Raw genomic sequence first — 12,037 nt, 5'->3', positions numbered from 1 at the left:
TCTGGCTAACTACTCCATTTCTGGGGCCACTGCTTTCTGCCAATTTCCATTTTAAAAGACAAGCAAAGCAGCTGATAATAATTGTTCTCATTTCGGCAATCAGAGCCTAACTTGAAGTTCCTGAGCCATTTCTCTTGCTCAAATGTCTCTTTGCCTCGAGGGTTGTCTGTTCTGTGAGGCTCTCTAGACAGCGTCAGTCATTTTCTGTTGAGTTTATGTCTTTGGAGCCTCCTTTTAGCAGAACTAGCTATTTTCTCTCTTCACTTTCCTTCCAGTGTCCCCTGCCTCCCTGTCCTCACCCCAACCCTCTCCCTCTGTCACAAACCTGACTTGTCACCGTTTGGGGGCTTTCAACCCACTCAGGCTGTGCTGCTGCCCATCTGGAGCTCAGGCACAAAGAAGTCCCCAGGTTCCCAGTCTTCCCCAGGAGACAATCACACTGCATGCCTTCAAAGCCTAGCACAGCCACTTATTACCATATGGCCAGAGGTAAATGAGTTTCCTTTGTGTTTAGCTGTGATACTAAAAATTATGTTAGGGCTTCCCAGGTGGTGCTGGTGGTAAAGAACCCACCTGCAAATGCAGGAGACACAGGAGACCAGGTTTAGTCCCTGTGTGGGGAAGATCCCCCTGGAGAAGGGAATGGTAACCCACTCCAGTAATCTTGTCTGGGGAATCCCATGGACAGAGGAGCCTGGTGGGCTACAGTCTGTGGGGTCTCAGAGTCGGACATAACTGAAGTGACTTCGTGCACAACAATTATTTTACTTAATAGGTTATTTTAATGATTAAGTGATATCACACATTCAAAACTCTCAGAATACCCAGCAGATTGTAACTGCTCAAGAATTTCTCATCAGGTTTGCCGCTATATTATAAGCACTAGCATATCCACTGATCTTCGTATTTTTATATTATCTATAATAAGACTAGAATATTGTCCCTCCCCTATTTTTACAAAATTCTAGGTGGGTTAGGAAGGAAATGGAAATAATTTTCGCATACATCTCCAAAAAGAACACTCACTCTCATTTATTATTTTTCTTCAAAATTAAAGAACATAGGTTATTTTGAATATTATGTATATATGGTAATTTTATCTTTATACTTTGGCTTCTTTCATATTAAGCACAAAGCATACATTTGGCATAATATTGTAATTATTCCAACAATATAGGAATATATTGTTTTTATCTTCTATGCAAAATAGAAAATAAAATCTTATATATAAAATTTAATTATAGTTACAATTATTCAATAAATAATCTCTTTAAAACATATAAATGCACACTCATTATATTTTTGTTATATATATTTATAAGTAAATGGTCTGAAAGTTCTGAGTATTACAGCTTGATTTAAAACTTGGATTCTTATGATAAATTTAGTATGTTTTGCCTTTAATTTTAAAAAACTGGAAACAAGCATGGATATGGAAATTCATCAAAATTGCCATTTTAGTCAAAGTTATAAAATTCATTTTCTATATTGTGTTGTCATCTAACCTTGGAATAATAACTGTGAGTTTCATTAACTGAGAAGCAGAAACTAGAAAATGAAATGTAAATCAATGAACTGTGAAAATGATGATATATTCACATATACTCTCTTGAAAATGATTTTGCATTTTCTGCTAATGCAGATGTGATGCGGGATCAGTGAGGTGGAATTATTGACTTAAAAGGGCTTTTTAAGAACTTGAGCATCTATGATCTTCATACATTTAGTGAACAAAATTCTTAGTAATATTTTCTTAGAATCTGTGAGTTTTAGTACCTGTATGGACTTTAAAGGATTTCCTTAGCCTGACCCCATAGGTCAACAAACTTTTTCTTAAAGGACCAAATTACTAAATTTTGTAACTTTATAGGTTATGCTGTGTGCTAAGTCACTCAAGTCCTGTCTGACTCTCTGTGACACCATGAACTGTAGCCCGCCAGGCTCCCCTGTCCATGAGATTCTCCAGACAATAACACTGGAGTGGGTTACCATGCCCTCCTCCAGGGGATCCTCCCCACCCGGGGATCAAACCCGCCTCTCTTATGTCTTTTGCATTGGCAGGTGGGTTCTTTACCGCTAGCGCCACCTGGGAAGCCCTTACAGGTTATACAACTCAGCTTTGCTGCTGAGTGCAGAAAAGCCATAGACAATATGTGAAGGAACAGCTATAATTGTGTTCCAGCAAAATTTATTTACATCGACAGGTAGCCTGCTTGTAGGCTACAGCTGGCTGACTCTGATCTCAGCCCCTTTATTTTACACATAGCATAAGCGAGAGAGCTTAAGTGACTTAAGGGCACACAGCTAGCTGGCTAGTGTCAGAACCACGATCAGGCCTTTAGTTTTTTCTTATTGCAACTTCCAAAATGCAGAATACTGCTCTGGTAGCAAAAGCATGTTTTCTACATGGTAGTCGGCCGAAAAACTCTGGCTAATTGGTCTTACCACCTCACCTATCAGTTTCATGTAAAGCGGTATTTCCCAAAGGAATGTATTGCTTTTTATCTTCTATGCAAAATAGAAAATAAAATCTTTGTATATATAACATTTAAGTATTTGAAATGTTCCTTTCTTATTTAGAATGTCCTTTTTAAAATATTATGATCCTTCCTGCTATTTCAAAGGAAAGATAAAAAAATGTGCCCTTGTGGACAGACAGAAGCTAGGCATAATTTATTAACTTAATTCAAAGATAATTAAATAATAGCAAAATAAAATATAACCTTAAAATGTATTAATGTCTTGTGGGCTTAATTTCATTTTAATCAGAGTTTGTTTTCAGAGATTACTCTTAGTTAGTTGAAAGCCTCTGACAAATGCCAGTCATAACATTTTAAAGGGATTTCGGTATCCTGTGAAGAGTACCTTCTGTTAAAGTAGAAGTCTGGACAGAAACAAAAGCAAAGATATTTCATTTAAAGGAAAGAAAAGGAGATTATAATTGTTATCTCAAAACTTTTTTCTACCTTAAGAAACAATATGTGATATCAAAGGTATTAAAAAAATAAGTGTGTCCCCCAAATGCTCACATTTCCTGCCTCCTGTTATGGCAAATATGAGGCTAGAGAATTGGAGGGTGCTCATAGTGGGAGATTGGTCATGTAAGTCTTTATTATTCACATTGAAGAGTGTTCCATGTAAATTTTAATTTTCAATAAAATTAATCTCAATTCATGTAGATCATTTATTGTCCAGAATATATTTCAAACGGAGAAGGCAATGGCAACCCACTCCAGTATTCTTGCCTGGAAAATCGCATGGATGAAGGAGCCTGGAAGGCTGCAGTCCATGGGGTCGCTGAGGGTCGAACACGACTGAACGACTTCACTTTCACTTTTCACTTTCATGCATTGGAGAAGGAAATGGCAACCCACTCCAGTGTTCTTGCCTGGAGAATCCCAGGGACGGGGGAGCCTGGTGGGCTGCCGCCTATGGGGTCGTACAGAGTCGGCCACCACTGAAGTGACTTAGCAGCAGCAGTAGCAGCATATTTCAAAACTGGTAACTGTTTGCCATGGATGAACCTGAGGCTGCAATTACATTCCTGCAAGAGATGATGATAATCTGAGGAGAAGGAAGAAAAGAGAGAAACTATGATGTAAAATCCATTGAATTTTTAGAAGCTTTTATTTATTTGTTTATTTTTGACTGCTCTGGGTCTTTGTTGCTTTGCACAGGCTTTCTCTAGTTTTAGCAGGCGGGGTTGCTGTGCATGGACTTCTCATTGTGCTGGCTTCTCTGCGGAGTACAGGCTCTAGGGCGCGTGGGCCTCAGGACTTGTGGCACACCGGCTCAGTTGAGCTTATGGGCTTGATGGTTGCGTCTTGGGAGCTCCAGCACGCAGGCTCAGGACTTGTGGCACACAGGCTTCATTGCTCTGAGGCATGTGGGATCTTCCTGGACCAGGAATCGAACCTGTGTCCCCTTGTCCACTGTGCCACGAGGGAGATCTTCCATTGAGTTTTGTAATTTTGAAAGTGAAAGGAGCCTATCATGAAACAAGACTGCCGGCTTTAGTGAATGGATGGATAGTGACATTTAGTGGTAACTTACAGAACACTGGAGGTGGTTGTACTGTTTGGGGAATTGGGACTAATAAAAATAAACATGCATACGGAGGATCTCAATTGTTATTTTTATAGAGAAATCTTAAGTTTTAGGGGAAGATTGATAGTAGAGATGCGTATTTGGGATCTTCAGCTGATAGGTAGTAACTGAAGACATGCGGGTAAACCACATCCTCCAGGAAAACCAATCCAGTGCAGAGACCGAAGGTCAAAGCCAAAACCCTGAACATCCCTAGAAGAAAGTACTTTTCTCTTTCGTTTTGTTTGATAGTTGTTTATTGATACACTCTAAGAGGAGCAATAATGAGCTTTACAAATTAATTTAACCCATCATCAGATACTTAATGTAAATCCTCTGAGAGGGAGAGAATGCCATTAAAAATATCTATTTAAAAAGGAATTCCTGGACTTCCATGGTGGCCCAGTGGTTAAGAATCTGCCTGCCAATGCAGGGGACATGAGTTCAATCCCAGGTCCGGGGAGATCCCACATGCCGCAGAAGAACTAAGCCTGTGCACCACAATACTGAAGCCCGCACGCTTAGAGTCCTTGATCTGCAACAGGAGAAGCTACGGCAGTGAGAAGCCCACACACTGCAGCTAGGCAAAGTCCACATGCAGCAGCAAAGACCCAGTGCAACCAAAAATTAGAAAAAAATTCCTGGCCAGGTCCCAGGACTGTGCAATGGGAAAGAAATGTAAAAATCTTCTTCTGCCCTTACTCCATGGATTAGCGGACAGAAGAGAGAAAGTCTTTTCCTTTTCAGCCTGACAGCCTAATGGTAAAATGTTACCCAAGTATGTCATGTCTGTTTCAAATCAAGTATTGAAGAAAGGAGCCCCTGTCTTAGAAATATCACATTGTGATTAGGAGCAGAACATTCTTTCTGATCATTCAGTTTGGGGAATGAGGTATGATGAGAGGGACCTGTGGGAATTGATCTTAAATGAAAGCAAAACCACTGAGAAGCGCTGAACAGTGGCGCGTCCTCTGGAAAGACTGAAGTGGTGAAAGATGTTCCTTTATGTCGTGTTTCAGTTGGCTTTCACAAGGCCATCTAGCTTTTGCCATTACTCCACTTAGTTTGAGAGAAACAAGTCATTGTTGCCAGTTCTTTTGCAATTCCGTAGTCAAAGCAAAAACATGGAAGTGAGCATTCTTGAAGCCAAATTCTTAGTTTAGCCACTTTCTTCATGGAGTCAGAGGGAGAACTCAAGTTTTCAAGCAGGGTTGCTGCTGCTGCTGCTGCTAAGTCACTTCAGTCGTGTCCGACTCTGTGCGACCCCATAGACGGCAGCCCACCAGGCTCCCCCGTCCCTGGGATTCTCCAGGCAAGAACACTGGAGTGGGTTTCCATTTCCTTCTCCAATGCATGAAAGTGAAAAGTGAAAGTGAAGTCGCTCAGTCGTGTCCGACCCTCAGCGACCCAATGGACTGCAGCCTACCAGGCTCCTCTGTCCATAGGATTTTCCAGGCAGGAGTACTGGAGTGGGTTTCCATTTCCTTCTCCAATGCACGAAAGTGAAAAGTGAAAGTGAAGTCGCTCAGTCGTGTCCGACCCTCAGCGACCCAATGGACTGCAGCCTACCAGGCTCCTCTGTCCATAGGATTTTCCAGGCAGGAGTACTGGAGTAGGGTGCCATTGCCTTCTCCGCCAAGCAGGGTTACTACCTGTAAAAAGGATGCATCAGGATTTGAAAGAATAATTAGATGTGCATGGAATAGAAATCTATTGGACATGAGTGTGTAGCTATTAATAAAAGAATTTTAGTCTGTGGGGTTCTTAAAACTGTTTACTAGTAAATTGCCATTTGACTCTGGACTCATAGCACCTTCCCTGTATTAATAATACAGTTTGCTATAGAGAACTTGCAGTTGGTGTCCAGTTTAGTGCCTGTAGTACATCCCCATTCCTGTACTTGGAGAAAGAAATGGCCACTGACTCCAGTATTCTTGCCTGAGTAATTCCATAGATAGAGGAGCCTGGCAGGCTATAGTCCATGGGACTTCAAAGAGTTGAACACGACTGAGTGATACTGGTGAGGAATTGGGTAAACCCGTATCTGAAGCCCACACAGAAGTATGAGCTGGAGATAAAATAAGAGAAATCTCCTAAGGATGACAGTTAAAACTTGGCATGAGCCACAGTTATCCACAGAGTGTACGCATTTGGAAAGCATTGGTTTAAATATGTAGCTGTAGACAAGTCCATCAGTTGTGGAGCAGATAGAGGAAGTTCTAGAAGCTGGCCAAATCACTCCTGTTATCTCTTCCACAACTGAGAAGTCAAGGGAATAAATTTAAAAGATTAGGAGGGAAGTTTGGGGGAGAATCGATACATGTATATGTATGGCTGAATCCCTTTGCTGTTCGCCTGAAACTATTACAGCATTGTTAATCAGCTGTGTGCATGCATGCGTTCGTGCTAAGTCCCTTCACTCATGTCCATCTCTTTGCGACCCTGTGGACTGTAGCCGGCCAGGCTCCTCCATCCAAGGGATTCACCAGGCAAGAAAACTGGAGTGGGTTGCCATGCCCTCCTCCAGGGGATCTTCCCTACCCAGGGATGGAACCCACATCTCTTACATCTCCTGCATTGGCAGGTGGGTTCTTTACCACTAGCACCACCTGAGAAATCCAATCAGCTATACCCAAATACAAAATAAAAAGTTAAACAAAAATAACCTGCCATGTGGCAGATATATATTTTACTATATTTCATGCTTGCATGCTTAGTTGCTCAGTCGTGTCTGACTCTGCATCTCCATAGACTGTAGCCCACCAGACTCCTCTGTCCATGGGATTCTCCAGGCAAGAATACTGGAGCAGGTTGCCATTTCCTCCTCCAGGGGATCTTCCTGACCCAGGGATCGAACCGGCGTTTCCTGTGTCTTCTGCATTGCAGGCAGATTCTTTACCCGCGGAGACATCTTCTAGACTATTATTGCATTATATTACATATCACATAATTTTATTTGCATATATTATACATTTCATCTTATGTTACATATAATAATAAAGTGAGATAACAAAATAAAATAAAAGAATGGGAGTGGTCAACTGTATCCATTGCAGCTGAGAGAACTTTTAAGATAAGGTCTGAAGAATCTCCGTTGATTGATGCCAGAGGGTTAGTTCGCTTAAGGCAAATGTTGGAAGAACTGTCACATGACTTACTTTCTGTCCCTGCCAGAGGGTAGAACCAGACTCAGAATGGCAGCAGAAGTTAGACTGTGTTATAGAGATATGAAGAGGAATTCTTTCCTTGGGAAAGAACTTACCTGTAAAGCTTCTGAACTCTTCTGGAAATCTAAGCTTCTGCTATGCTAACTCATATTAAGGTTGCCCAAATTTGAATAATTGGCAACAGGCCTTGAATATTAGGATTTTTAACTCTGCTCTTTAGGGATCTTTCCTTATTTAGAAGTGGTAACATCTTTTCGTTGGATACTCTTAAATGGTTATGCAAGCCAATTTAGGTGCCCAAAGGAACGTGCACCCTTGCGTATACACACACTCAGCCGAAGCAGCAGCGTACAAATAAGCTATACTCATCTAGTTAGCATTTCACTTTGCTTTTTTGACTTTTAATTCAGACTAAACATTAATATAAGAAGTTTTGATAATAACCCCTGAACTTCATCCTTTTTAGAAGGTAATGTAGCTCTCTTCCTGTAGGGTAACCATAGCAACTGACAGGGAACAGAGAAAGAAAGCTTTCACACATGCTGTGCTAATTAATCCTATCCTACAGATTCCCTTCAGCTGGAGGATACAGTTTAATAAATTTTGCATGAGTAAGTGTGTTTTGATGCATGAACTATATAAATACATAGGAGTAGCTTTACTAAAAATATTTATTTTAAAAATGTGGTTGTGTATTTCTGCTTCAAGGTGTGCTTTTTTTTTTTTTCTTTTGAATCATTGATTTAATAATTTGCTCCCTCTCTGAAAAGTTTGGGGATTTATCTCTTTAACTGAACAGAAATATTTTTAGGGTGAAAAGCTTTTGTTTAACAATATACAAGACATTTGCCCCAAGAATATGTTTTAACTGATCCTATGATATATTGAGATGTGAGTTTTTCTCAAGTGATGCAGGAGAGCGTATCTTAAAAATATCATAACATTACTCATTATAACACATCTACAGGCAAACCATTTAAAGAAACTGTCTTAACGCATTGAAGAGTTAGAACATCGAAAACTCACTTTCCCTGATGATTTGGGAAGTTATATGACCCGTGTGAATGGAGTCTGGGAAGTCCTTAACCTAAATTTGGGGCTTCCTTCTGGTGGCTATCTTCTGGTGGCTCAGAAGATAAAGAATCTGCCTGCCCATGCAGGAGACATGGATTTGATCCTTGGGTTGGGAAGATCCCCTGGAGGACGGCATGGCAATTCACTCCGATATTCTTACCTGGAGAATCCCATGGACTGGCGGGCTGCAGTCCATGGGGTCGTAAAGAGTTGGACATGACTGAGCAACTCAGCACTCACACAGTTGGCCTAAACTTGAGATGGAGAAAAATAATGTAGACAAAGAGCTTTTTCTGTTTCTAGTTTTTCAGAGCTATTTAATAAGTTTTACAAACTTATATTCAGAATGAGCATAACTGACTTGGAGTCATACATCATTATTTAGATTTATACTACTAGGTTATTTTGAGGTCTGGTTCTCTCTTTAAAACTGGGAATATCACAGTTTTCTATAACCAGTGTGGTCTTCTGAGCTGTCAAAGAAAATCTCAGATTTTTAAATTCTCCTATCCCTCTGGCCTAGCTTTCTGTCAACAGGGCTTTGGCAAAACCAAGAAAACCCAGCCTGAATGTTTTTGGCATCCCGTTTGCGTTGACAACAGCATATGGAGCAAGTCAGAACCGATTTTGGGACTTACGCTTAGCTCCTTGGTCTGTATAGAAACATGCTCATTTGAGGAAGGAAACCCTTTGATGGTATTACGAAACTCTGGAAACACGTTAATGCCCTGATTGTTTTATCTGTTGTTCAGTTTTGCCTGCTTTGAGGTAGGATAAATCCTTGCAGAAAAAAGGAGAAGAGGTTATTATGGAAATCTATTTTCAGAGATAGTCATTCCATTCATGTGTAGAAGAGACCATATATGTGTATGTATGTTTGAATGTGTCAAATCTGTACTAATATTAATACATGTATTAATATGGAATACTTGTAACACTAGTCAGTTTATAATATGCCATTGTATGGTTATAAAAACTGTATGGTAGGGAAAATTGAATTATTGTAACCAAACTGAACTAATTAGAAATTCTTCATCTGACCAGCTACCCTGTTAATTTTAATATTTACATATAATACAGTAAAGGAAATGTCGTTAAAAAATGTTTAATAAACAAAAAAAGGTAATGTTCCTTTTTTATTACATAAAAACTTAAATAATCAAAACATTAAAATGAATATGTTATGGTAGGTTCACTGTAAAAGTGTTTATTTACTTAGAGCATCACAGTGATAGATAAAACTTTACTCTCATCACTAATGAACATACTCAGAAAACTATCATACAGTTTTTTTTTTCTAAAAAGAATATCTTTAATTTTTGATTTTTAAAGGAATTATGTATTCATTGTATAAAACTTGGGAAAATTTCAGAAAATGTATTAAATTAAAAAAACTAAATATTTCTATATTCAGAACTAACCATTGAAGATATTAAAATATGTTTTTCAACAGTCTTTTTCCAGTGCCTAAGTATTTATGATTGTGAGGTTAAACTGTACATAATTTATCACTTAATATATTATTTTGACCACTTTCCCAATTTTTAAACATTCTTAGAAAACTTTAATTTTATTACATGATATCTCATCTCCATGTACCAGATTTATTAACTATTCCTTTATAATTATTTATTTATGTATTTCAAATGACACTCTTGAATAGCATTTCTTAGTGTTTGACAGAACACTGACACCAAAAGAAATTTTGGAAAAGACCTTTGAGAAAAGAGTCATATTCTCTTCTTTCGGATTTATGATACATGTTAGAAAAAATTAAGGGCACTGAGAAGTCTCACAGTATACAGACCTGTTTTACTTTTTAAACCATCTTTTCTCAAAGTTATTCAGTCTTGGAACTTTTTCTTATAATACTTATTTTTAACTGTCAGAACCAAAGTACCATGAAACAATCTTTGGAAAGCCAGGAGATTTCTAAGCTTCTGTATAATATCTAATAGTTTATGAATCATTTGTTTACTCTTTGGGGATTTTTTTTAGGTTCTTAGTGCTTTATTAGGAAATATAAAGGATTTATTGGTTATTAGCATGTATTTGAAACAGATAGACCAAAATATGCTTTTCCCAACCTTTTGCGTAACTTTGACACTGCATTCGTGATTCTGTATTATAATATCACGTTTGACCTTTTAAAACTGTGAACATCCAAATTTAAATTACTTTGATCATTAATGTCTATTAAACTTCACGTTCTCTGTAACCCACAGGTCTCGCAAGAGCAAAATCCGTCCCCAGCCACACATACTCCAATGAAGTGGTTACCTTGTGGTACAGACCTCCAGATGTCCTCTTGGGCTCGACAGAATATTCCACCTGCCTTGACATGTGGTGAGAAATGGAGCTTTACTTGAGCTAATTTATCCGTAGTGCTTGGTCTGGGTCAAGCCTAGACAAACATCCTAACAGTCTGAATGAAGATTAATGGTACTGGAGCGTTTGCCGGTGTGTGGCAATACCGCTGGAGTTTTTGAAAACATAATTGGGAATGTTCCCTAATCAGGTGCTCTCTTACAGATGGTGTCTGGTAATGGCTCTTGATGGACAAGGGCAGAGACATTTTTCTAGCTGTCAGTTCAGTGATTTTCTCCCTAACGGTCTTAATTTGTGGCTTTGTTTTATAACAAGGGAGTATATATCTCCAAACAGCAGTATGAGTAGGAAGTAGTAGAAGCATGTTTAAATTCACAGCAAAATTCAGATAAATGGTCTGAACATTTTGCTATAACTGTAAGGTGCTAAATTTGGTACAATATACCCCTGAAAACTGTTGGTGCCAATTATTCAAGATGAAATAAAACAATCACTTTTAAAAAAATGTCAGAGTAAGTTTAATTCCAGTAGAGTCACAGTTCTGCACAATGGTTTCGCATAACTTAAAAATCTGTTATAGGAAGCGCAAAGACCGGTGAGATTTAATGTACGATTATTATTAATGATAAACTTTAATGAGTTTCCAGTCTAGTATGATCTAGTTCAAAAAAGGGAATAATCTTCTTTTTAGCTACCAGGGAAGGCTTAATAGTGAATGTTAAAAATGTCATTTATTAATAGAAAAATTCCTTTTCTAGACTCACAGTTGTGTTTAAAGTAAAACAGTTCATATAGCACATAGTTTTTTAATAGCAGGAATCATCTTCCATGAATGATGATGGCCCATATACAGAACTCAGCTACATGTTCACATAATGTTTATGACCTCAATAAAGCTGCAGTGTTTGTCGTTTATCTTCTTGCCATGTAGTTACTTCACCGCTCTACCCTCAGTAATCTTGGCTTTTAGTTAATTAGGCTGTGATGTGGCCTGGCTATCTTCCCTGATGTTTCTGATCCAAACACTTTATGGGGAGAAAACAAGGAAGTTTCTTGTGTTGTAAGGCACAGTATAGATTTACTTAATTTAGATTCCAGCAACTCCCTTGGACATGGGATTTGGGGATCTGTGAAGCCACTGAAAATCTATGCAACATTTCGTGTACACGTGGATGTATTTATTTTTATGAGGTGTAGATCTCTAGCTTTCAGTAGAGCTATAAAAGAATCTGGGTCATCAAACAGCCTAAGAGCTATTGCCATAGATTTTGTAATGCCTTATAATGAATCTAATACCATTGTAAATACATGCTCCAAAACACTGAGCATAAAGATGACCGTCTATCATTAAGGAGCCGGGCTAATCCATTTTTTACATCAAA

General features: G+C 38.7%; 1 protein-coding gene across 8 annotated transcripts in view; it reads left to right on the top strand.

Moving 5' to 3' along the window:
- The window catches only part of CDK14 (cyclin dependent kinase 14), a 662,541-nt gene that overhangs the window by 364,158 nt on the left and 286,346 nt on the right, over window positions 1-12,037 (top strand). For all 8 annotated transcript variants that reach the window (XM_086397990.1, XM_086397994.1, XM_086397995.1 and 5 more), the window contains one exon: window positions 10,553-10,673. In XM_086397990.1, the coding sequence (XP_086254116.1) occupies window positions 10,553-10,673 (121 nt within the window). The remainder of the gene's footprint in view (window positions 1-10,552; window positions 10,674-12,037) is intronic.

The sequence above is a fragment of the Bos grunniens genome, chromosome 4, assembly GCF_055505025.1.
Source record: "Bos grunniens cultivar Pamir isolate PY7600 chromosome 4, Bosgru_T2T1.0, whole genome shotgun sequence".
NCBI lineage: Eukaryota > Metazoa > Chordata > Mammalia > Artiodactyla > Bovidae > Bos > Bos grunniens.
Note: the sequence above shows the minus strand (reverse complement) of the source record. Positions and strands in the feature narration are given on the sequence as shown.